The following is a 26,903-nucleotide window of genomic DNA, read 5'->3' on the forward strand; positions in this document are numbered from 1 at the left end:
ATTCTTACAAATTCCCTTTCTTTTTGACTGACATCTGCCTTTTAACTTTACTAAGCATCCTGGAATGGTATATCTACCTTCGAACCTTAATACATATAACTTAAACTGATTTTGAGTTGGCCTGGCTATTCTTGACATGTTGTAATTTGTTGACAGTTTGGTTGGTATATGACAAAGGCATGAGCATGAAAAATAAACAAACAAAACCACAGATAGTGTGTTCCTCGTTGTCATGCTGAGATCAATCATGGAGTCACTGAATAGGCTGGTACCACCCTGACACAAAATAGGATTACATGTACACGTTGAAATCAAAATGCAGTGAGCGTCATAATGAGGCACACAGGTAGATATGGTAGGTTTTGTAACAAGCCTCATTATAAAAGCCAAAATACACAAGCTCAAACAGTGTTATGCTTTAGAATTGTTGTATTGTGATGTGATATGGTGCATATAGGGCTGTATAAGTATATCATGACTAAAAAGACAGTCCCGCAAAACCCAAATAGATTGTGTTTATAGCAGATTGACAGACTGACAAAACAATCTCAACACAAGGTCCACTTACACACGTGATCTGGAGCAGTCGACCATATCACATGATCCTCATTAGCAGACTGAGTTTGCTCAGCTGTCATGGAACCGTAGATGTTCAAACTTTACATGATTCTGAGCACCTCTTCTCATCCATGTTGACTTAAAAGTAGAGCTTGACATTTCATTCTTGACCTTAGAAACAGCAGTTTCAGCTTGCTACAGTACAGTAAGGTTGAGAGAAGTTTGATTGTCAACGCCACAAAGCATAGTGAAAAAGTAATCTTACTGAAGGAATGCTTTCTGTTACATCTGGACAGGAAGTGCTAGTTTCCCATTTGTATGCCAACGGGATAATCTTTCAGAGGGCTGCTGTTCCTGTGTTGCCTCTTTGATCTGCCTGTTGACCTCATTCATTCACAGGATGAAACACTTATTTTGCCTCAGTGTTTCACAGTTCCTCCACCACATATGCCACAGAAACAGTCTACAGACTTGTTTAATGTACGTATCTCTTCTGAACTGAAAGTAAAGCCACGAACACAAGACTGACTTGATGGTGTTTAACCATCTTATTCAGGCACACTAATATATGTTGAATCCAAAAATAGATTTTTTAATCTATTTTTTAATAGAAAGTTTAATCATTAAAAACGAAGAACAAAATACAGCACAATTACATTATTTTTTCTACAAAAGTCTTCCATTCATGAAAAACCCAAACACATAAATGTATACATTCCAGAAATATCATATTTTGTTTTTAAAATGACTCATATTTCAGATATCATACATCTACACAAATCCTGTGCAAATATATGCTTTGTGTGCTATGAAAAGTGTCCACAGTGTGTTCCTCTAAACATCTGAGGTGCTCCATGGAGCTGAGTAAGAAGAGAAGATGTTGTGCTGATGCTCACAAGCGAGTCTCTCTGTCAGGATTACGGTCCAAGGCCGGTATAAACTGCTCACAGTGTATGGAGCTGTTCTCTTCTTTCTTTAGTGACTCCAACTCTGCACTCCCATTGGTCAGAGCATATTTCTCCTCCCTCTTAATATGTCTTTTGAGTAGAGCAAAGCCTGAAATACAAAGAAAGAAGGAGACTGTCCTCAAGCCCAGTGTCAGACCCAGGTACACTATCCTGCAAAAAGAAGAAAGCAATACTGTTAGGGGACAAACTGTAACAGAGTCAAGTCACTGAGGGTAAGTCACAATTCCAGTCTCAGGTTTTTATAATCACATTGCAAGTCAGGATGCAAGTCTTTTAGTTCTATGAATGTTGGTGTCCATTACAATAACAAAACACTAGTGGATTTGAGCATTTCCCTTTTTAAGTTGTTTAAATCGTGTTTCCCTTCAATGCTTTTACTGAAACTTTTACATAATAAAATGAGTTATTGCTGGTATATATAACACTTTTTTTGCACAACACATTTTTGTTCCTCTACTACTAACACTACACCTCTACTCTTATTTAGATAACTTGTAGAGCTATCAGCTAAATGGTCTCATTTGGGCCAGAAGGGAAGGTTTAGGTTAGCCTTCAGGTCCTTAAAGGACCCACCTTCATGAGTGGCAGCCTCTGAATTAGGATAAAGCCAACATGGCCTTCCTTCCTGGTACCACCCTTGTGGCAAACTTATATGTTATACTAGTGGTAAGAGTCTAAGAATAGTAACATTCGTCTCTCTATTTTTCATCTATCTAATAATTTTGTTAAGAACCATTACAGCCTCACAGGGCAGCTAGCATGGTTATAGATGTTTTGCCTTGTTTCAAAGTGAACTCTTGAGTTTAAAAGACATCCTAATTTATATATGCAGAGTTTTATAACAAAAGGCCTACAGAACCAATTACCTGTAAGCCGATGTGTTATAGATTCTGCACGCTCCTCTTCCTCCACACGTCTTGTATCCCCATTTGAGGCATGTTGTGTCGATCATTGCTCCAAAGTATATAGGGGCAGGTATTCCAGCTGTTGTGTAATTAAATAATTTGTTACTTCAAACAAAGAGCAAATAAAGTTCAAGATGAGATTTGCATCATTTGAAACTTTAATATAATTATTGTTATTGTCGTACTTATTATAATGATTATAATAATGCTATTTAATGGATGATAGGTGCCTAAAATACTTGGTGACAAAAACAATTTATATAGAATCCTTTACATTTTCATAGTTAATGCTGAGCTTCAAGTAATGATTTGTTTCCATATACACATTACACATTATTGCAGTAATTCTGCTCACTCCAATATACAGTAGGCTGAATATCAGCTCTTATGAGATTTACGTGCACCTGAAATTCACACTAAGCAGACAGTAACAAACAGAATACCAAAGGTGGGTCTCACCGAGGGTGCGAGTGGCCAACGTGTGGATTCCAAGAGCAAGAGATTTCAGCTCAGGCTTAATGCACCTACAGAAACAAGACGGCAGCGTTAATGGAGACTCAACTTTTTAACCTCACAACACTTAAAGGACAATGATTTACAATTTTTGCATTGGAAGACGTTTTAATGTTTTGTTTTGTTCTACTTAATTTTTATTTTATTTTATGTCAAGTTGTCTCATCTCTTCTGATGTTATGTGACTATTCATAACTGGACTAGTGGGTTGAGAGACTGACACTAGATCGCTTTATTATTAGTATTTTGAAGTTGGGAGGGTACTACATGGGTATGAGGGGATCTGGGTTTTGGGTTAGAGGTATATGTGATTAAGTGTGGATGGTTACTGTATGTTGTGTGTTAATGTTTTGTGTTTTTATGTGTACCCCAGGAAGAATAGTTGTTACCTTGGTAGCACCTAATGGGGATCCGAATAAACGAATATCAAATAAACGAGTAACAAAATACTACAAATGAGCATTACAATGATTCTTTAAGGTGCAAAAATGCTTTAATGCAAACTTCAAATTTCTGACAGTTATAATTATTTATGAAATATCTCCACTGATGATACTGTATCATATGGAAGTGATCACATTTTTCTGATGACAGCAGGAAGTTTAATCTGTTCAAGAATGACAAGATGATGTATTGCTTCAACAATAGGCTGCATGGGAAATGAGTCTAGTGATTCCAATATTTTAGTCCACAAGGGGGAGTATCGATGGACCTGACAAGCAGCACGAAGCCAGGTGTTCCCCCGAGAGAGATGATGAAGGAGCTGAGGACAGACAGAGCCAGGAAGTAAGGAAAGATTTTGTCACAGCTGTCTCTGCGTGGACACTGGCCCAGAGTGGCTGTCAGGTTGCCTGGTTGGGTATCACCCAGCACTACACACCTGCAATTGTCAAACAACTAACAAAGAAGAAAACAATTCGTTTATTAATGAAAATGTAAATAGTCATGCATATAGATAATAACAACAGAAATGTCATGTGCTACTCTGTAGGCATCAGTAATACTGGGGAGCAGCAAAAACTGTTGCATGATATGAATGAAACACAGCAATTAAGCCTGAATATTATGCTGTGGTTGTTAGTCAACAGTTATACTGAGAAACATGGATGTGTCATGAAGTCAGTGGTGTGTGTCAAACCGTATTTCTGCCAGAGCCAGTGGAGGATGTGCATCCAGCCAAGCACGGGGACACGTAGGTGATCCCGTTCTCTCCACATACTGGATCCCACTCCTTTCTTGAGCACATGCAACCCGAATTACAGTCAGAGAAGAGAGACCGTTCCTGATAGGACAAGCCTTCCACTCTGCATGTGACAACATGAAGAAAATGCATATATTATGGATAGCTCATATGAAAAACCGATCAAATAAGAAGCCAATATGAAAATAGAGACAAAGAAACACAAAATGAACTCTAGGAAGTGTGTTAGCTGTAACGATAAATTGTAGAATTTTTATAAATCCAAAAATCCAAACCTAGCTCCTTCTTCTAAATGTTACCTATTCCACTAAGACATGAGGAAAATGTATCCAGACATCACATACCCGGTATATGAAACTGTGATGCCTGCCACCTTGGCGTTCTCACAGCCCATAGCTAAGAAAAAGAGCGACAGGATGTAGCCCAGCAGGGAGGTACCAAAGGCAAATTTTGCTGCTCCCGTGATACCCAGCTTGTACTTCTTCATGACAACCCCTCCAGAAAACATCCCAAGGGCCACAGCCGGGATGTTGATTGTTCCTAACCAAACCGCAGAATACAATGGATTCTTAAACAGGTAGAGGATCAGGAAACAGCGTGAACAAGCAACATCACTCCCCAAAAGGGAACAAAGTCAGAATGCTCATTCATATGAAAGTAGTCTCTGAACTGAAGTCATGTTGTGAAAGATGAAAATGACTTTTGATGGTTGAGAGGATACAGAATGCATTTCTCACCATCCAACACCCATTTTGTTATGTGGATGAAAAGAGCTATGTTATTACACTGTCTCCAAATCCATCAGGTTGACCTAATAATTGGTCTCATTAATCCATGTGTAATTTTGAAGCTGCAGCGTTTACATAAGAGGTATGTGGGAGTTGGAGCATAAAAAAATCATCAAAAGCATGCTCATGAAAGACTTATGATGACCACATGACTTTGCATCTTTAAAGGTGAGATATGAGATTCTGGAGAAATCCAATATCATGACAAATACCATGACACAGAGCGAACAACGACACAGCAAGTACTGTAATTAATATTAGCTTGGTTGTGGGTTAGCAAACTGTTGCTACAGTTGCTGTGAAGCTAACAGCCAGAGAGGACGAGACGTTTCCCAGAGCCAGCACAGCAGCTCCAGACAACGATACTCACAACTCTCCTGCTTCTATAGCTAACGTCACAACAACAGCATATGTTGGCAAACTAGAAAGTAAGCTGAATGTCCGTGGGCTGTGCACAAACACCGGAGTTGTTTTTCAGTGCACACACTGAACAGACAGCTAGTGAGATATTCACTCAATTTGATAGAATCGCATACCCCACCTTTAAATACTTTTCTTTACACAGGTTTTAAACAAGCTTGTAATTCATCTACAAAGACAAAATGACCAGACAAAAAACATCCAAATTAGGTAAATATTATGAATTATCAAAATAGTCTGCTTACCCATGAGGAAATTGGCTTTTGATGCTGACTGGCCATAGTGTTGTTCAATGTATTTGGGTTTGTAGGTGACCATCCCGATGAGAGAGTTGAACTGAATGATGGTCACGCATAAATAGATGATGTACACAGGATTTCCAAGGAGACTCTTCACTGTCGGCACAAATTCTGTGTGGGGAAGTTTATGAATACCACTTAAAACATAGCCTTTGCCTCTTTCAACACATCTGAGCATGATGTTTGTGTTTTTCTTAATCTTCATAATTCACAGATTACTACTGCATTTATAACAAGCATACAATGTTCATAACTAGACCCACAAACATGTTTAAAATGACACAACTTTTGAATAATTGGATTAACTGCCGACAAAGTTGTTCATGGAACTGAGGTCAATTTAAATTCGTAAGAAGAAATAAACTTCTTATAAAAAATCTGCGTGCTGTTGTGGTAGAAATGTGAGAATACTGTAAATCAATAAAGGTCTCTTCTGGAAAGTAGTCACAAAAGCGAATATCTACTGATAGCAGCAAAAGTGACAGTTTTAACATCCCATCAAGGTTCCATAGACTGCATACAGATTATGATGCCAATACTCAATATTCTTTTTTCCAACATTACAACGTGGAGTGATCGTAATCTTACCTTTGGCCATCTGATGTAAATTAGCTGGCTCTTCGGGTCTGAATTTGTGCTCCATGGCTGGGGAATCTTTGATGAACCTGGTTTGCTCTGGCGTGCAGCTGGTATCGTGTTTATCCACAGGCATGGGCAGTGATTTAGGCAGGAACCAGAAAGGAACAGCAGACATGAGGGTGATGGTACCAGCGATGAGGTAGCCCAGCCACCATGCCCCCACCCAGCGGGCATCACCAGGGGTAATAGTCACGGTCTCTGCGAAGAGATAAGAACCCTATCAGCACAGTATGTGGATTCATTTTCTTGTATTTGCTTCGCATTTACTACATTTTCATAAATCTTTTTAGTTATAGTCATTATTTATAAATTACAATATATATACAGTCAGTTTTAAAGTGCTTTACATACACTTAAAATTTAGGGCTGTGGAAAATATTCAAAGGCAACATTTCATAACATGAGGAGATGTCTCCTGACTTGTTACACAGAAAGGTTTACAACAGCATCAAAGTGTTTGCTTCCCAGTCAGATTATACTGTATCACAGTACCCTGCCCTAATTCATTTCCTCTTGGCAGGAGTGCTGTGTCTTGTGCAGCTTTAACATTGTCATGTACAACAACCAATTTCCAAATCCAGCTCTCCTCAGAGGAGTGAGTGCATTTCTGCAGCGTGAAGAAGTGATAATCGGCAACAACAATTTACTAAGCACAACATTTTTTCACAACATCAGTCATAGTTTATCTGTCAGATGACAGCTTACTCACCCATGTCCACATAGCCAATGTCAACGTAGATCTTGGCACACAGTGACCCCAGCAGGTACCCAAAGACAGGACCAATAACTGATATGGTTTGGACACAACCTAGAATATACAACAAAGAAAGGTATCTTCATTTAACCACAATACCTACATACAAACCTATGTTTGGGCTCAATTCAGCAATGATTTAATCGTTAAGATATATTTCTATTTGGTATTTGCTACTGTAACACATTCCATTATATAATACAATCAATTTAAGACTTTTTCTTTAAGCAAAAGCTTGTATGTATTAAATATGTAGTCAGGGGGCAAGATCCACCAACTCCCAATGAATCCTTATTAATAATAATAATAATAATCTTTATTTATAGAGCACTTTTCAAAATCCATGTTACAAAGTGCTTCACAAAGGCAGCAAAATAAAATATACAAGTCATAAACCCATCTGGTTTTAAAAGAAAACAGAACATCCTATATACCTGCCAATACATACATACTCAAAAGCTGTCACAGGCTACTTTGCATGAGTCATTCACATTGCCACCATTGTATCACATTGTACTATTTTGTTTTAGATTCTAAAAGAAGAAATTAGAATTTTTTTATTGTACACACGTGAGGTGAGGTTTAAATTGACTGTTACTCTGCCTGAGGGGAAAAAATTGGAAGGAAAACCAGGATATAATTTATGAAATAAACAAAATAGACATTGCTGATCCAGACGTTATCCCAACCAGAGATTCATGAGTAACAACACTATGTTGGGTTTTTTTTTTTTTTTTTTTAATATATAGTTTGTAATATACTATGTTGTATAATACTGTATGTTAAGAACAATAGATATTATCTCGATAATAGGTACTGAGGTCTGAATAAAACATTCAGAAAATAATAATCTTTTTTGGTCGCCTGGATACAAAACCATTTTATTCAACTATACAAATACACGTCCTGATAATTACATTGAAAATGAAGTGACCTTAATCTTGGTACTGTCCAAAGCTATTAACATAGACAGTGAGTGAGGTGCATTACCAATATAGAGTGCAGCATTCTCGGACTGTGCATAATCATCAATATAGGAAATTCCCAAAGGCTGTACTGGAGTCTCTCCAATCCCACGCAGGACATTTCCCAGAAACAAATAGGTCCACATTGAAACACTGGACTCTCGCTCACAGTCTACAGATCAAAATGAAATAGGAACAATTAAATGAGAATTTTCAAAGCCTGACCAAACATGAACATTTTTTTTACTTGTTCCAAAAAATTACAATGAATTTAATCCATGCATGTATATCTTTCTATATTCTATATTACTACAGTCTTATTATTATTCTATTATTCTTATTAACCCTGATGAGACAGCTGGTGTTGGTGTACCACATCACATCAGGACAACTCCAACAATGTCATGTAAATCACAGACGTCAAAGTCAACTAATTTACTGTAATTGTCTAAATTCTATTGGCTGTCTGGCAATGTCCTCTGATGTAAAAAAAAAAAACACTTCTTTGATAACACCAGTAACACACGATGGTCCCAAGACAGAAAAAACAATACAGAAAAAAGTATTGGCAAAAATAATTGACCATATTCACAAATTGTCAATAAAGAAATAAGCAATGTGTTTTTCTGGCTAAGCACAGTAAGTATTCTACTCCTAATATTAACTCTAGAGGGCAGTATAGAGGGTCTGTCACCTGGCCTGGTGGACTCAGGTGAGCTTGCTGGACATGGAGAGAGGTTATTGGTTGAATTCACTGAAGATCTGACTGATGTTTCGATCTTATAGCTGCGTACAAAATACCAATGTGACTGTTAAACAAGGGGAGGGAAAAAGCATCAGGTATCGTTAGATACTCACAATGTGAAGCACAAATACATACATCAGAGAGTACATTTTCAAAGTGCAAGAAATACTGTCACTATACTGTGTTTTTTGTGCTCGAAGACTTAAATCAAAGAAATACATGAATGGAATTTGTGAACTGCAATGCATGCATACAAACAAGACACTTTGCCTACCGGCCAATGATGAAATGAGGCATGGCGATCAAGAAGGTCCCAAAAGACATCAAGATACATCCGATTGCTATGATCTTGGGTCGGTGGAGTTTGGCACCAAAATAGCTCACAAAGGCAATAACCAACAAATTCCCTACATGGTTGAGATGATCAGAAAAGGAGATGGAGATGAGTCAAAGGCATTAAATATGAGACCTACTGTTGACAGAATTTCAATTAGTATTCTTCTTCAGGCAGTTTCTATACATACAAGAAAAGTTCTTCAGAATACCAAAATCTAAGAACAACTAAATGATTTTAAAAAATCTAAATGATACATGTTGACAGATGGGATGTCTTGTAAACCTTGATTCTGATCTATCTTTGCCTTTGGAGTAACACCATGGCTGGATATGTCTGTGAGGTGAAGGTTACTGTATTGCACAGTACTGTAAGTTGTCAAGCAGCAGGATTGCTACCTTCAAGGGATATACATACAGGGGGAACTAGTCTTTACATTCAGACAGCCATACCGCACATACACCTTGCTTTAACCTTGGATGTATTAGAAAACAGTCCACAGCTTTTTCATGAAATGTATTTGTCCTCCATCATGACACTGGTCTGTATCCTGCAAACACTTGGAGTGTTGTATGTCTTTGCTCTATAAGGTCATTTTAAAAAAAATGACATTGACTAGACTAAGGGGGGCTCTATAATATTAGTTTACATGCCTGGATCTCACACACAGTATCTCAGTCACTGCAAACTGGGTTTTCACAAAATGTAAGAGACAGATGTGTCTCATGACTCCACAGCCTGTATATCATTTACAGTATCAACAGCCCTACCAGAGAACTGTGTTGGTTTTGATCAAAGTCAGTGTGAATATTCCTATTTATCTGAGGGATACACACGCAGTATTACATATTCTTCACTCAGTGTCCCCAGTCTGCTGTGCAACTGCACAGACTATTCCCTCTATTCCAAGCATACATGCTGCAGCTTCAAAAGATTTTTCACTCATTAAGAGTCAATTACGTATTCAACAAGTGACTATTCAAAGCTCAAAGGGGATGTATTTATGCTATAATGGCTAGCTTGCTGACATGCTGAGGACATATTCTTGGCTTACTTGCATTAGCATCTAAATGCTTCAAAACATGTGCACGAATAGCCAGGAAATAGAGAGACACATGGACAAAATGGAATTGAGAAACTCACCTATTTCAAAGCTCCCATCTATGATGCCAATCAGATAACTGGGGATGTCAAATCGCCTTTCTAGTTGTGTAATTGTGCTCTTCATGTAGCTACCAGATAAAGCCTTGGCAAAGTAGGCAAAGGACAAGGCTGCAAGGAACATCTAAAGAGATACAGAGAGAGAAGACAGAACAATGTGTGAAATAAAGTGGTTCTGAAGTGCTTCTCAGAATTCATTTCAAAAGAATATATCAACCTGTATTATTATTATTTTTATCATATTAAAAATATTGCTAGAATTAGTATTAGAGGTAGTGCAGTTAAAAAACTGTAGTTCAAACATTTATTTTTACAACTCAAAGTTAACCACAAATCAGTAAGCGGAGGAAACATGAAATGTAAGAAAGTCGAATTCTAAAGGACGGACTGAAAAGAGAATATATAGATTTAATAAATAAAACAAAACAATGAAGTAAAAGTACATATAACTAAGCACTCGTTTGTGATGTGTATTTCTCTGAGTGAGAGTGTGTGTACGTATAACTTGAACTTGCAGTGCAGATACACCTTTGTGAAAGGAAAGCTGGCAATGTGCTGTTAAGGCCAGACAGTGTATTGAGCTCCCTCCTCCTTTTGCAAAGCCATCTGTGGACACTGACAGTCAGTAACAAAGGTAACATTAGAGAAGCCAATCCCACTGGAACACAGACACATCCACTGCAGTAGGAGCTGACAGACCAGCCGACATGCAGCATAATAGGAAACAGGTGAGAGGTAATCACTGCACTCTTAGGGATGAAAATAGCCCTCGGAAGAGACACTCGCGCCTCCGGCCAACACACACATGCATACTCTTGCTTTTCACAAATTCAGTTAACTGAATCTGTTCCAATGTCATTTGAAAGCAACTATAAATTCACATATCACTGGTTTTGACAATAATGGTATTATCATTATTAACCTATTTTAAAGATATATCATTGTTGGTTCTCCAAAATCTCAAAATGTGTTCCAAAAGGTAAAAAAAAAACTTTCACAGATACAATTCACAGATGAGTTTCAAAAGATCAATACTGAATACATAATATACAAAACGATTGCCATATCATGGTTAACGATAAATGGTATGATTAAGCTTAATCTATTTACAGTATAAAGCCCATCATGTACATTTCAGTGCTATGCAATGTGCCCAGTAAACCATGATCACAATTTCTGTTCTGGTCTAGAAGGCCAGAGGATCAGAGGACCTGAGTGCTCTGTCTTTAATGTATCTATGAGGTATGTTACGAACATACTCAAGTGCAAATTCATGAACATTTTTAAACTAATAAAATAATCTGTAATAATTGTTTGGTCTACAAAATGTTGTGCATTTAGTGTGCAAATAGTGACAAATGCCTGTCACAAGTTTCCTGAGCCCGCATTGACATATTCATCTTCATTTGTCTGACCAAGAGTCCAAAGCCCAAAGATGTACAACTTGCTATCACAGAACATGAAAAAACCTGCAAACATAATTACCTTTGAGAAGCTGGAGCCAGTGACTTGTGGGCATATTTGCTTATTAACTAAATTGATTAATTGATTATCAGAATTGTTGCTGAACTATTTTTTGTCGATCAATTGATCCACTATCATGGATTAAAGCTAATTCGAAGTACAAAACGTTGATGTTTCGGTCTGGTGGTCCTCATATGCTGTATTAACAGGTACAAATGAAATTACTTTAAAATACTGGTAATAAGTACTTTATAGCATTACAGTATTTTTACATCTTTACTGTAATGTCCCCTGATACTGAATAGTGAACGACTCTATAACAGGTGAAAATCAGCTGCAGTTACGGACACAAAAAAAATGGATATAAAGTCCACATGGTGCATGCATTGGAAATAGAACCAGTGAGATTGAACATCTTTTCAAGAATCAAAACTAGTATGTCACTTTATCTCACAATATTTGCAGAACAATACTAATGTGGGCTAAACAAACATGATCCTACATGTTTGTTTAGCCCACATTAGGCTGCTGTGATTATTAGCAACACTGATGTGCTACAAGCCGACAAAAACCCTTTCTGTAGATTAACAAGTGAATGTTGTATCAAAAGCACCACACTGAGGGGTTCATTGTAGGATTGCCACACACAGAAGGAAAACGCACATGGACAAAAAGGCAGCATGACTGGAATTCCTTATTATTGTTGCTTGCAGTTGCCCAAGTATTTCACTAAGCAGCTTTTTAATTATTGTCCATTGTCCTTCGTAATCCAATAAAGAGGTACAGACCCTCCGTTCTGATCTCTTTTACTGAAGCACAAACTTTGTCTAAGGAATTCTTTCCAGCGACTTAATACCCTGTCCAAAGGGCACAGAGAGCTGCTGCACTCAACACCTTCACCATCATTAACTAGGCCTACCAGAAACATGCAGCACATTCAACTCAGTGGGTGTTCACACATTCATGGATTTACTTCAACATACACAGAGAATGCCTAAAGTGGGTTTATTTAGTTTATTTTATAAGAAATTTGCTCTCTAAATGATCTGGCTGCAGATATCACAGTACAGCAGATAAGCCTACAGCTATAGATTTTAGATATTCTCCACATACATGAAACACACACACACACAAGAGGGTGCATTCACCAACACATGCACTCTCTGCACTATGTACATGTGATCCCAGTCACTGGAGAGATATTTATGTTTCCCCTCTCAGCCAGTCAGATGATTTTAAAAATGACAGACATGTGGGCCCTCTCCTTTCAGGCTGAAACACTTAAAACATGTTCTCTGGTACATAATGTCCCCATTGGCCTGTGTAACTTATGTTGTTTTTTTTCCTCCTCTTCTGAAATGTTGGTAGTTTTGTACTGTCTTTACACAAAACATGAAAACAAAGGAGTTCATGGCCACATTTTTCATCATACCATTAGGCAAGACATATAATATAAGTTTTGACTGAACCGGCGTACAACACACTTAAACCTGAATTCAAGACGTGCATCTCAGTTCACAGATTGTTGTTGGGACTCCACAGATGAATTCATTAATTTGGGTGATTGTTAACTGATCTTTTGTTAGGAAACATTCTCTGCATTCTCTTTTGTCCCACAATCCTGAGAGCCAGTGAACGCAGCATTAGCCAGTCTCACCTTTGACCCGGAGGTCAATATAAAGGTCAGCGATCATTTGTTCTTCCTCTTTCTCCTGGAATCCTTCACTGCAGCAGACAGCCGTGGCTGTCTCCCTCTCAGTGTGGCATGCTCACCAGCAGACACCCACCTGAACTCTCTCCTCCTGGCTTCGCCATGTAATCTGGTTGGAGCAGAAACACGCAGCAGAACCAAAGTCTCCCGATCTACCACAGCGCTGCGAGGGCCTGTTAGATCTCTGCAATAAAGTTTAGCACCAACGGCTATTGCACAAAGCCTGCAAGCTAATTTTAAGAAGCACGAAGCAAGTTAACGCCGAGCTATTAACTCTGTAAGGACAACCACAGGTAGAGCGACCGGCTTCCTCCAACTAACTCCTTTTAACTTAGCACCGTTATCCTAAACAGATCATACACATGCACCTCTAGTTTGGCCCTTAAAGACAACCAGACCCGGCGGAGAGTAACTTTAAAGCTCCCACTTCACATATTCCTTTGTTTCTGACCACGTGGGCTCATGCTCATGCATGTGAGACATACGGAGGCAGAACAAAGAAACATACACACATTCCTTTTGACGTGCACCCAGGCCTGCGCACGCAAACACACACACACACACATATGCACACGCACTCTTTGTTCTATAGTCTAGTATATTTAGTCTTCACATTGTGTGTTTTTGCTTTGTTTATCTTTTAAATAAATGCTTGTGTATAATTATGCTGGTGCTTGTGTATAATGTTGCACAAGAGTGAGTAATTTGCCAACCTCTTCTATGTTGAACTCCAAATGCTTCAACCTACTAGCTATCAATGGTAATTTCGGCTATAGTTATTAATTTAATTATTCATCTGAGTTCTAAATTGATAGTTTAGTGTATTTTATGAGACTCAATCAATTAACTGGCTACCATTTCTGGTGGAGTCCCTGAGGACTTTATTTATTTATTATTATCTTTGATAATTCTGATAGCCATAATTAATTGATCACACCTACACAAGTGGGTGCCCCCTTTTAACCATTGTAAATCCCAACATTGTGTTATGTTATATTTAGGAACTGTCACAAATGATATATGGTTTGACTAAAGGTCAAACCAAGGGCTTGTCAGGGGGGAGTTCATTCACAGTACCTTTAGATTGGGGTAGCAGGAGTTCTTCACTGCTGAGGAGGTAGGGTTGTTGTCTAGCGTCCAGCTGCCTGTGGCTGTGTTGTCCATTTTCTTCATGGCAGCCTCCTACTGTACCTTGCCTGAGCTGTGGTTTCTCTTTAGATGATTTATTATGGCTGTCCTCACTCACACCTGTTGTAAGGAATTCAGATTCAGAAGTCTGTCAAGCCCAATTTGCTTAACAAAAATGATTGTACTCATCTAAGACAGCACGTCCCAATAGGCCTATGTATTAGGAATAGAATGTTCCTTGGACTAAAATAAGGTTAAACAACAATTTCATCTCACAACAGATATTGTATGTCCAAGATGTGTGTAGCCTAGCTTAAAACAGAGAAGGAAGAAGGAAGGAGAAATGGCTGTCCTAGCTCCATCAAGGAGCCTTCCATCAACTCCAACGATGTCATATGCACACTGTATCTTGTGTATTTAAAATATTATACAATGCAGTTATCTTGAGAATTGCAGCTTTTTACCGTACTACTGACCACTAAGAAGTCTTGTCCTCTTCATGAAGTTGCTGGTTTTGCGCAATGTCAAACCCAGGTGATTCTTGGCTGTACTAGTAACTAGCATGATAGCTGTTGAACGTGTAAATAAAGAGCATTTTGCAGCTGTTGGAAGTCACATTTTTCCTCATTTGCTACAAGCTACAGTTAGCTGTAAGCCATTTCCCACTGCTTTCAATCTTCCTTTTTACATTTCCTTCACCAATATGAAAATGACATAGGCAACAATCGTGTGTTTTCCAAAATGACTGAGGATTCCTTTAACGTGACATTGACCTGTGCTAATGAATTGTTTGAACCACAGCATGTAAGAAAAAGACTGAGAATCTGGACAGTCCTGCTGAGATTCTGTTTGTGGGGCAACATTTCCCAAATTTGAGATATCCTGAAAGGCCTAAAAGGATTCTGCAGACATGTAACCTGTGAAACACTGGTGCACTGATCATAAACCTAAACTGATTAACTCCACTGACAAGGTCAGTATATAGTTTGTTTTATTAGCTGTGCTCATTAGCTCTCTTTACTGTAAGCATGGCAATCGAAATTCCTTACTGTAAGTAGTAAATTTCCCTGGACAAAAAACCCTGTAACCCTGGTATGGCAATAAGCCGGTAAAGAAATATCTAGAATGAATGAGTCAAATCTCACCTTATTCAAGCATGTTAAATACAACAGTTGTAGTTTTCAAAAGAGAAAACAAATATAAATAAGCAGACTTAACAAGCCAATGGTTAGCTCAGTAAATACATTAAATGGGCTATTTCATACTAGAGAGGAAACTGATTACAACTGATCTTGTAGAAGCCAAGTGACAAAGAAAAAGTGATAGCACACAGTAAAGGAAGAAGAAAGAAGAAAACAGGAAAATATTTTCAGAATAATCAAGTGTGCAGTGAAAACATGATGGCAGTAAAAAATAGATTTGGTAAACTGTTTAGTCTTAAAACAATCAGAAAGACAAAATGCATCAAAGTGTGAAGAATCTCTTTGAAGATCAGAGCTTATAGAAAAACTCAATGAAGTTACCAACTATTCCTATGCCTGAAATATTCTAGACATACAAGAAAAACAGGTTTAAATGCACATGCAGTATGTTTAACATCCAGGAAAATCATGATCATCTGTCATCATCAACAACAACCTGAAGAAGCTACAAGGACATTTTTCTTTCCTTCAGGTCTAGACAACAAACAAATACCAGAGGCACCATATCATTCTGAAGAGATGAGTAATTGTATAAAATGTTCATCTAATGGTTAGAATAATCTCTTCAGTATCAGTGATGATACTAAGAGTTTTTTAGAAATGGTGATGGTGGAATGATAGAACTCAATGATGAGTGACAGAAAAATGTGCAAAGAAAAACAAAGTATGAATTCACTAATGATTACAGTGGTATGACTGGACAGTAAATTATTGGGAAATTATGAGAAAGTTAGCCAGGTTTGCTTCAGACATTCTGCTGAATTTGGCCAGTGCTTCTTTTTTTGTAATTGCTTCTTTTTTTATGCCATAGTAATATCCCATTTAACAACATTTAAAATATTAATCTAAATAAAACTGAAATTGGCCTACCAATTAGGGATACATATAGAAAGAAGAGCCATACCATGATGACTTCTTTTGTTAGCAATCTTCTAAATTGTGTCCCACAATTATTTCACAAGCTACTTTCATCAGTTTGTTTTGAAGCTTGTATCTGACTGAGGGGTTTGCTCCAGGAGAGGTTGTTAATGGGCTGCCTTCCCTATGCAAAATTATACTGCCTTCTCTCCAGTGTCTCTGTGGGATTTGGACAAGACATGTCTTTTTTTTTTCTCGGTGTTTTACGAGTTCAAGGAGAATTGTAGGTAATATTCAGTGGTGATACCACGTGCACTCAGGTTAATTAATCAATGCATATTGAGAAACCAGAAAAAGCTTTCTCTGGATTCTGCACGTCCCCTGCTGTTTCCACGGACAGCTGTGTGCACTGCACCGGTGAGAGTTGATGCTACAGACACTGAAACTTATTTTCAGTCTCTCACTTGAATCTGCAATTATCATATCGCTGCAACTTCACTAAATTCTAGCCTTGAAAATATACAAAATGTCAAGGAAACAATATCCGCATTTTTAATGACTGAGAATCTTCACTAAAAAGAACGCCACGTTACTTACCCAACTCGGGGCTTCAACCCTTTCCCTTCACGACGTCTCTAACTTCTTATTTTAAAATACAAATGGAGGCAATTAGAATCCTGTTCCACAAAACGCGTCAGCCGCATAAAATGACCCTCTTCTAATCAAGTCACCCACTCATACTGTACATGTTCCTCGGCAACGGACAGCGATGTGTTTCACTGGCAACGGCAGTGTGCACACTGAGCACCGTGTTCACAGTGAATCACACGTGATGCGTCAAAAAGAGCTGCGAAAACTACTTGCCATACCATATCCCACCTTTTCACTGAGCTCTAACAAGCTGTAACCGGTGAATTGCTGTTGCAAACATTATGCAGTGTGTCGGTAAAGCCACAACACCAAGCCATGATTGAGATTTACACATTTCATAATTTATCTATTAGACCTGCTGCATGCTGTGGCATTCACTTGCCAGAAGTACTGTAGACCTGCTTTCCCCAGCATTTTGCTCAAACAACATGCATGGATAAATTATTCCCCTCTGCCTCCTAATATTTTGTGATGTTTACAGCTTTCAAGGATGGCTCAGATAATAACAAATATGCTAAGTAAAACCATATAGTGCAGATTGCTGGCACACACAATGAGTACATATCCTGATGAATTCTGAGATGTGGTCCACTTCATGTTTGTCTTCACTGCCACCTTTGTTACAGTTAAATGGAGTGCATAGGTGGCTTTAAACCATTCACTCACTATAAGTCTTAATAGTCATTATGAACCATGAGCAAGTCAGTTATTCTAAATAATGCAGATGCTGTAATAATGCAGTAGATTTTCATTTAAAATGTCTTGCTCATTCGTAGCTATAAACCTGTGTTCCTTTGAATACAGTGAGTCCCATGCTCTTTCTTAAACGGACTAATATTCATGGTAAAATAGGATAAATGGGACTGACACAAAATGATGCCCGCCTTTATTCACTTTTTAACGAGTCACAAAACTTTGCTTGGTGGAAAGCAGTGTAGTCTGAAATGCACCCTCAACCAGTAAATCCAAAGTTTGACTGAACCAGTATCATCTAACTGCAGTCAGCTTCATTAAAATGAGTCATAAAGGCACAAAAAATAGGCTGGCAAATAGTGAAGATTCAGTCAGGTTTCAAAATGGAGTTCAGTGCCTGAAAACTAATTAGACTATTAACTGAACTTGACCCAAGAAAATAATGGAAAGAAGTAAATAAATAAGTAAATAAATGAAAGGGTGCATTACTGGTGCTGTTAAAATGGATTGTTGTATTGGTTTACAAATTGTACTCAACTCACCCCAAAGTGACAATTTTCATAAAAGAAAGAAAAAAAAACATTTAAAAGAGCTTACAAAAACAAGAGGGTACCAATGCACCTTTAATGCTTCGCCCCCTAATAAAAATGCATAGTTAGATAAGGTCATAATTCCCCCATTGAGCCTACTGACACACCAGGAGGTCAGATCTCATTTCTCAAGTTTCTCTGTTGCTATGGGGATAACTGGTCTATACACAGCAGACCCACTTGTTATGAACATGCCCACACGTCTCTCTGTGGCTTCAGGGCTAGGTTAACAAAACCTATTAAGCACTCAAAGTGAGATACAGAATTGGCTAAGGTGCTAAACTACATCCATATTTTAAAATAAATGAGAATCTACTACTGTACTGGATAGTAAAATTTGAGCTGGAGCCACAGAACAATTTTTTATTCTTATATTGTGATTAGGAGTGGGAAAAAAACAATAAAATTATCTGTCATTCTACATGTAATTTTAGATTGGAATACTGATACATTTTCCAGAAAATCAATTGAGAAACTTTTCTTGGATAAAATAACCAGACAGAAATGTATGTTTTTGGCAAAGCTGGCAAATTCAATAGATAACAAATTAAGGTACTTCATTCCAAATCAAATATTTGCATAAAGTAGTCCTGACTTTTGATCTTCAACATGGCCCACAATTACGGTGGCCCTGAGGGTCAAAACACAACAACATTTCACAAAACACAACGACATTTCAGATTATGAAAAGGGTGGGACAACACTTGATTGGACAGAACCAAAGTCAATTCAGAGTTTATTCAATGGATGTGTTAAGGTGGGTTGGTGCTAGATTTGATCAGCCGGAGAGCTCTAAACTCTACGCTGCTGTGATTGGTTGTTTCGCTGTCAGGCAACTGATGACGCTCTGGGCATGTGTTAAAGTTAACTAGAATGGTCAGCTACACGGAAGTCCCTTAGATGGCAAACTGGCCAATCGTTTAGGCCTTTGGCTTTATTGAAAAAGCTGTGCCTTGACTAGTCAATTTCCTCCTCCATCTCCTCAGTCCAGATTCTTTCAAGCATGCTTTCAGGGTTCCACGGAACATTTTGATGTTATGATATGTTGAAAGCACGTCAATAATTACATCATATGAATGTCCTTGGAAATGACATTGAACTGTCGCCAGGGACTTGGGTTCTGTCCAGGCACAAACAAGAAGTGTTGTCCCACCTTTTTCATAATCTGAAATGTCTTTGTGTTTTCTGAAATGTAGCTGTGTTTTGACCCTCAGGGCCACCGTACGCAATGGTCTAATACAGTAAACCTAGAGATGAAGTGATAGCTACCACGGTACCAACGATATGGCAAAATCTCTGATGGTAGACAGTCCTCTCACAGTAGTAGTAACATATCATCTGACGTGTAAATAATCTGTCTTTGGTCCCTGAACAAACTTTCATTTGAAGCTGGCATCAAGGCAGAATGGTTAAAACTGTCACATGTCGATAGATCTGAATGGTCAGAAAAGGCAGCTGCTAGTTTCCACCACAAATGGTCCTCAACCGGGATCTGAGACAGGTGTTTTTGTAAGTATCTATATCTATTTGTTTGTGCCTGTAGCTTTATATTAGCCTAAATAGCTATCCACATATCAGCTGATGTTACATGAATATGCAGACAGGCAGACGGACAAGTATACTGTTAGCTTGATAAAAACAATATCTCCCACCCCCAGTTTGTGCCTCTCATGTAACAACATCATGGAGTTACATGCTTTTTCTGAAGAGCAATTACAAGCCAAACCCTGACTTACCACTTTTTGGTGAATTGAAAAACATTCCTTTGCTGAACAATAAAAAAGATTTTTGACTTATTTTCCTAGTTGTGATTTGACCATTAAACTAAACAAAGATGGCAGCCGGAAGTAACTTATTCTATTGCTCGTTTTGTAAGACAACAAATAAATGTGCACCAGCGATGGAAAGTAACTAAGTGTACATTTACTCAAGTACCGTACTTAAGAACAATCTAGAACAAGCTGTCAAAATGTCAAAAGTAGTTTAAATTAGCTTATTATCTCCAGCTAGAACATTAATATCAATAGTAATATAGTAGCCTAATTAAATATTATACAATAGAAAACTGACAGGGGGCATTCTGCTGCTAACACGTACTTTTACTTTTGATACTTTAAAGTACATTTTGCTGATAAAACTTCAGTACATTTACTTCAGTAAGATCTTGTATCGCAGTTTTACATTATGGTTGCTACTTTTACTAAAGTAAAAGATCTGAATATTTCTTCCACCACTGATGTACACACAGTCACACATATCATACATTGAAATATAAAATAATGGTAAACACAATAAGGTAATATAGGTGAAACAGTTATGTTGATGTTATTTGGTTTGGATGTTATTTGTTTTTCTTTTCTCAAAGGTTCCATGAAATAAACATCTGACGTCTTTAAAAAAATAAGGGAATATAAAAATATTTTTTGTGACACGAGGCAGCACCAATAGCATGCTAAAGCAAAAACATATTGCGTTAAAGGTCTACACAGGGCTTAGCAGACCTCTAAAGGATGTTGGCAGTGTATTCTTTTTTTTTCAAGGATGCCAGATATATAGTTGGCGATACCAGCAGTATTAAATAAAGTTATTTAAAACTTTATTTCTGTTTACTCACTTCAGTAGTGTTTAACCTACTTGTGTAGTGATATATTTTCACCAGAAAATATCATGTCAAGTTTGGAAACCATGGCAAGCGTTTGATGAAAATTAAGTTGATCAATGCAGAAAAAACAAACAAACAATTAAACTATACAGTGCTAATCAACCTACACTGGAATTTATTTATAAAATAGATTTAATTCTATACTAAATAGTCATGTTTATGTATAGGACATGAGTTGATAATCCTTACCTTTTTGACCAGGGTCTTTCCATGTCTTGGTCTCCCTGTTAGTCCCTATCTTGGAGTTCTTCACCTGTCATCTGCTACAACTGGCTGTCTATCAAACAACATACAAGAATTTGTGTGTACTTCCTTTAGCTTCACTCTAAAGAGGGAACAATTCACAACTGTCTGTCATTTTGTGTTATAAATACTTCCCTGCAATTGTAAAACATATTATTTTCTATATTATTGCTCCTAACCAATTCAACATAGCCAAACATTTGAGAATTGCACATAAATAAAAATGATGAGGAAATGGATAAAACTTTAAGTCTAGGTTCAAGACTTAAACTTTGTTCAAGCACAAATATGGTCTTGATGAAGCACAGATTCTAAATATAGATCAAAAGATGAAAAATAAACTCACCTCAGACACAGGGATACCACAGAAATTATAGTCTTGTAATTCAATGTATTCACATTACAACATCCACATGGTTCAGTTTGTGACAACTTCTAATGATCTTCAAATATATTCATTGTATGATACATAATACCAATATAGGCACTTCCAGTAAGTCTGGCAATATTGAAGCTACAGTATAGTGTCTAAATTACAAAATGGTAAAAATAAATAATGTATATCTAAAAGAGTTTTTGTAGTTTTAAAATGTCTTTACTGTACAGCATATATGTATATTGTACAAAATGGAGCATCAACCTGCAAGAGAATTAATTATTTTACTTTCACAAATACTGTGTATTCGGATATATTCTTCCTTGTGTAAGTATTAGTACATGTGGTAAGTGCATGGTACTAGTGAGAAGAAAGCAATTACTTAATCATGTGTCAACTATATAAAAATACTCATCTCATTTTTTTTTACATAATTGTAAAGCTTGTTTGGTTCCCATGGTTACAATTATGTTACATGTGTGAATAAGTATGACAATCAAATAAAACCAACTAAAACATGAAAAATACACTATCAAAACTGATATATTGTATCAGCCCAAATGCAAGTATTGACTTCAAACTGGTTTCACTGGGGGGCAAAATGCATACATAGTCCACTCTAAAAGAAATGAGATCACCAACACACACTGTGAACAGAATCCCATCACCTTTAAAGATGAGAGGCGTTGTGTGATAAATTCTCTACTACTGTTGCCAGTGAGGATCTCTGATCTGCAGGCTAAGCTGCTGGCAGATCAAAGAGGAAGCGCAAGGAGAAATATGTTATAGGACCTTCTGCGAATAACAATTCCATCTGAGTATCTGAGAAGAATTGAAGAACTACTTACTGCATCACTTTACCCTTCATTATTTCTCCACCTCTACTAAGCAGTACCCCCCTCTACTAGACAGGCAGAGTCACATTAGAGGGGCCAATGTTAGAATTCAAATAGACATAGACACAAACACACTGCGCTCTCACATACACTGTATACTGTATATATAAATTATAAATTGTACAACCTGGAAGCTTGAAATGGAAACTAGAAGTGGAAGTTACATCATTCCAATGAATGATAGAAAGAAAAAGTGCTTTTTCTCATTCCATACCACTTTAGTTAAGGTGTCTGTGTTCTATTGAATAGATTGCCTATACAACATTGGTGATATGTCATCATGTTTTTCAAAAGCTGAATAAAATGTATCCATTGTGTCTGTGAGGATGGTTATAGCTCATTAGGGATGAATTGCAGGCAACATACAGAAAACAGCAGGCATTTTGTGTATAAGATACAATGAGTGAGGCAACACATGATCAAGTTGTTCTGATTCAGTGGCTTCTGACAAGTTTGGCCTGATATAGGATTTAGGATAAGTTATTCTCTGTCTAATTTCTTTCTAATCAGTGGGTCAACCAATTATTTTCAACTTGTGTAGTCTAAGCTGCAGTAGCTCCTCCCCCCTCCACACTGTAGCAGAGTCAGGGCAGCAGTTAACAGGCCATTATGGATGTAGTGCGCTATTCACTACAACTGGGAACATTGTGTGGTAATAGAGTATGCAAATGCAGGATCCAAAAGGCTACAAGGACATGATGTTCTACACCTGTATCTTACAATGTAATTGCTCTATCACGTCCTATCTACAGGTTGACATGTGTGCTGTTTAGCTTTTTGAGATCAGTTCAAAGAAATGAGATTATGGAAGAGAGCAGTGGTACAGTATGAGATGCCAGTGCATAAGAGATTCAGATGTGCATGTAGGTCACGAGTACTCGACAAGATTAGCAATGGATAATTCATTACATATTACCTCACTGTACTCAAGTGTGACAATAAGTTGACCTGCCAACTCAGTGTAGAGCACTGTATTTATTCAACTCAAGATCTACTTATGGTCTCTCAGACACTTTGTCTATGTAAATGTGAATTATTAAAGCAAAGTGGGATATTCATCAGAGATAGTTTGCATCCTACTCAAGCTACTGTGCAGTTGGATATGTAATTGGTTAACCTCATGGCTTTTTCTCAGTTGAAAGTAGGGGCTGTCATGTGCTGTTTGTTCAAATCTTACAGTACACTGACGCATTCTTTTACATTTTGTTCACCATCATACATCAGGTTCTGACCTTTGCACTATTATCATTATTATTATTATGTTAAATTCCATTTCCAAGTCATGTTTTAGACACAATGCCTTTTATGTCTGTTGGAAACTTTTGGAAAGCAGTTTCTCTTTGCTATTTGCATCATTAATTTCAACAATTAAATGTGATGATTACTAAAACTAACATACTCACTACCATTTTTTCCCACAGTGATTGTGAAGAAATAAGAAAACAATAACCCAAAGATGTGCATTATAGGTAGAGAATGTCATGTCTGAATATAATCACATTGTGCTACTAATACAGTTATTTTCCGCCATTAAAGTGAATGTACACAGAATTTTAGGGCCAATGTGGGGCAAAATTGAGTAGGAGTAACAGATTATTAGGTGATGGGAAATTCCAAATGACAAATCTGATATGTCAAAGAGTAAAATCTATTAAATAACACATACTGCCGCCATCACTGTCATCTTGGTCATTACTGAAAATGTAACTTTCACCAGGTTATCAACTGCATATCCATTTCATTAAAGACAGAACAATCTTTTCTACTGGCATCAAACAGCTACAGTAGTTGGCTTCAGATAATTGTTTCAGCTCTCATAGCCACACCACTGTTTTGTGGTCAGGTCACCTGACATGCGAGTAACAGATGTGAGTTATCAGACTGGACTTTCACTTGCAGAAGAACTACATCCAACTGAAGCACATATGAGAGTGAATGTCTCCCTGAGGTGCCAGGAGAAGAATTAGGACAGATTCACTGTTTATCTGCAAAAACATTATAATAGTCAGAGCAGAAAAGTGGGGGGGCGTGGGGGTTGTGACATAGACTTCAACCTTCTAAGCCTTTTATGAACATATTCTAAGCTAGCTTACTATCCCTGCATGTTTGTAACGTATTGTCCTCACAGGTGATACAGATGTTTACTTTGAATTTCAACAGTTAAGGTTTTCCTGAGGGTTAAAGTTGAGCATCATTTGCAGGTTTTTATATTATGAGGACCAGTAAGTATAGAGTATAATACAGCACACTGCGTTCAAATACATAGTCATAGAGTCAAAAATGCATAGAAAAGACAAAGGTTGGTTAGTCTATCTATGGATGTTTTCAAAGAACTTTGTAGGATTATACATTTTATTTATTTTGGGTATTTTGTGGATGTTTTCTGGTTCTTTATGATTTATGAATGCATGGTTACCTATTTTGTTGGTTTCCCCCCTTATTATTATTCTTCTTATATTTTCCTGACACTTTGGTAGTGTTAGTGTTCTGTGTACTGGTATTCCCTTTTTGGTCTTGTATTCAGCACAGATTCATTTCCAACAACCCACTGTTGCTTTGTCAGAGCAGGCCACTGGACTACAACATTTGGGACAGTGAACCCTTTAATGACCACTATATTTATCATCTGTCATCTGCTGAATTTATCTATGTCCTCTGCAGAGGGATTGTGCATTTAAGCGCACTAATTTAAACACGCAGAGACACACCCACGCACACACATATAGAGTGTGAGGACCCTCAGGTCTGCTTCCTTAAACTAATATGGCTACACATAATAAAGTACTTAATTTGGCAACAAAAATGTATAATTATTTGATTTTGTATGCTAAAGCCTATGGGTAAGTGATTCATTTTGGCAGAAGTTGAAAGGAAGAAAGATACGCCAATGTTTCTCATTTGATTGACTCCCTTTATAATCCATATATAGAAAAAAAAAAACATTATGGCCCATGTGAGACCTCCAAAACTCTTGCTAAAATCGAAACACAAGTACAGGTAACTGTGATGTCTATATATCATTGCATTCAGAAAATAATTATGTATAAATTGGCAGCAAATTTCTGCAGTCCTGTGTTACCACATTGGGTTGAGGTCTGTGCAACCAGTCTTCCTCTTCTCTTGACAGTAGCAAAAGAGTCTGTATCCCAAAGTACACAAATAATCCTATATTGCAATATGGAAAGCTCCTTTAAATGTTTGGTGAAACCAGATATTCAGATAAAATGTGTAAAGCACAAATTTTCCCACCCTGTTTTTTTCTGTATAGGCACGCATTTCCCAAACATCTACAGTGTTGTGTCTAAGTGATGTGCTGGCAAAAACAGGAGTCAGTTGATAGGATAAGAAAACAAGAAATACTTCTTCACGTCCTTGCCCTTACTGACGCCATATTTCACATGGGCTGTTTCACTGTGGCTCCCCCTCCACTAGTTCCTCTGGAGGTTTAGAGTCTTCCTGCAGAGACACGGGCCACTCTGGATCCTCCACTCCCTCCTCTGGATCCTCTCCTTCTACTAGCTCCTCTCTGCTGCCTGGCTCCTCTTCCTCCTCATGAATAGCCAGGATTGGCTCAGCTACATTGTTTAAATGGACAGACTCTGCTCCTTGGCCCTGTTTCTGGGCCTCCTCTGCAATCACCTTCTTCCACATCTCGTGGTTCTCCAGCAAGTGCTGGGTGATCTGGCAGAAGACTTTCCTCCTCTTCTTGGGAGCTGCTTTCTCTGCAAAAAATATATATATATATATAACTTGATTAAAAACCTTTTGATGACTGATTTTACACAATGTAAGCTGAAACTGAAAATGAACGTACAATTGCAGTCACACATCAGCAAACTAACTCTATCCTCTGAACAGTAATTGGTCTCTTTGTCATACTATATGGTCAGATCTTGTTGACAGGGGCTGCACAAATACATGAGAGCAGTTCCAAATGCCTCCACTCGCCACTTTTACAGTTATTTAAGATGTCTTTTTTTTTTGCTCATCAAACTAGAAATAGTAAGTACATAAATAGTGGGGTGCAAACAGTAACGTGTTGTTATATATTATTAATACACTCTACAGCGTGTGCAGTATTACTCCCAGGCTGATCTATAGGCTTGTTTTTTAAGCTACAAAAATCTGCTAAACTACTTTATTTCCCATTGTTTAGAGGAGAAACCATTGTTTAATGTT

The 26,903-nt window shown here is 37.6% G+C and overlaps 2 protein-coding genes across 9 annotated transcripts in view; both read right to left on the bottom strand.

Moving 5' to 3' along the window:
* Nucleotides 1-215: 215 nt before the first annotated feature.
* Nucleotides 216-21,720, bottom strand: LOC122874951 (solute carrier organic anion transporter family member 1C1-like). 5 transcript variants are annotated; one of them, XM_044193543.1, is made up of 15 exons: nt 21,399-21,720; nt 14,503-14,673; nt 10,233-10,374; nt 9,030-9,162; nt 8,705-8,796; nt 8,036-8,182; nt 7,001-7,099; nt 6,241-6,489; nt 5,599-5,763; nt 4,490-4,685; nt 4,083-4,248; nt 3,657-3,841; nt 2,891-2,955; nt 2,393-2,510; nt 216-1,676 (listed from the first exon to the last, which is right to left on the bottom strand). In XM_044193543.1, exons 2-15 carry the CDS (start codon nt 14,596-14,598, stop codon nt 1,451-1,453), a joined length of 2,079 nt encoding a protein of 692 aa, XP_044049478.1. In that variant the 5' UTR covers nt 14,599-14,673; nt 21,399-21,720; the 3' UTR covers nt 216-1,450. The 5 variants fall into 5 exon arrangements, with proteins under 5 accessions (XP_044049478.1, XP_044049477.1, XP_044049479.1 ...); XM_044193542.1 differs by lacking the exon at nt 21,399-21,720 and adding an exon at nt 17,211-19,706; XM_044193544.1 differs by lacking the exons at nt 14,503-14,673; nt 21,399-21,720 and adding an exon at nt 17,211-19,706.
* Nucleotides 21,721-25,614: 3,894 nt separating this feature from the next.
* Nucleotides 25,615-26,903, bottom strand: part of LOC122874950 (cGMP-inhibited 3',5'-cyclic phosphodiesterase A-like) — a 70,555-nt gene continuing 69,266 nt past the window's right edge. For all 4 annotated transcript variants that reach the window (XM_044193539.1, XM_044193538.1, XM_044193540.1 and 1 more), the window contains one exon: nt 25,615-26,446. In XM_044193539.1, coding sequence (XP_044049474.1) covers nt 26,133-26,446 — 314 coding nt within the window. In that variant the 3' untranslated portion in view covers nt 25,615-26,132. The remainder of the gene's footprint in view (nt 26,447-26,903) is intronic.

Source organism: Siniperca chuatsi, linkage group LG4 (genome assembly GCF_020085105.1).
Source record: "Siniperca chuatsi isolate FFG_IHB_CAS linkage group LG4, ASM2008510v1, whole genome shotgun sequence".
Lineage (NCBI taxonomy): Eukaryota > Metazoa > Chordata > Actinopteri > Centrarchiformes > Sinipercidae > Siniperca > Siniperca chuatsi.

Coding starts and splice junctions, on each gene's coding strand:
- LOC122874951 (XM_044193543.1), bottom strand. CDS start 14,598: ATGAAGAAAATGGACAACACAGCCACAGGCAGCTGGACGCTAGACAAC. Junction 5,764..6,240: donor TTTACATCAGATGGCCAAAG/GTAAGATTACGA, acceptor TTCCCCACACAG/AATTTGTGCCGACAGTGAAG. Junction 2,511..2,890: donor GTTGGCCACTCGCACCCTCG/GTGAGACCCACC, acceptor ATTACACAACAG/CTGGAATACCTGCCCCTATA.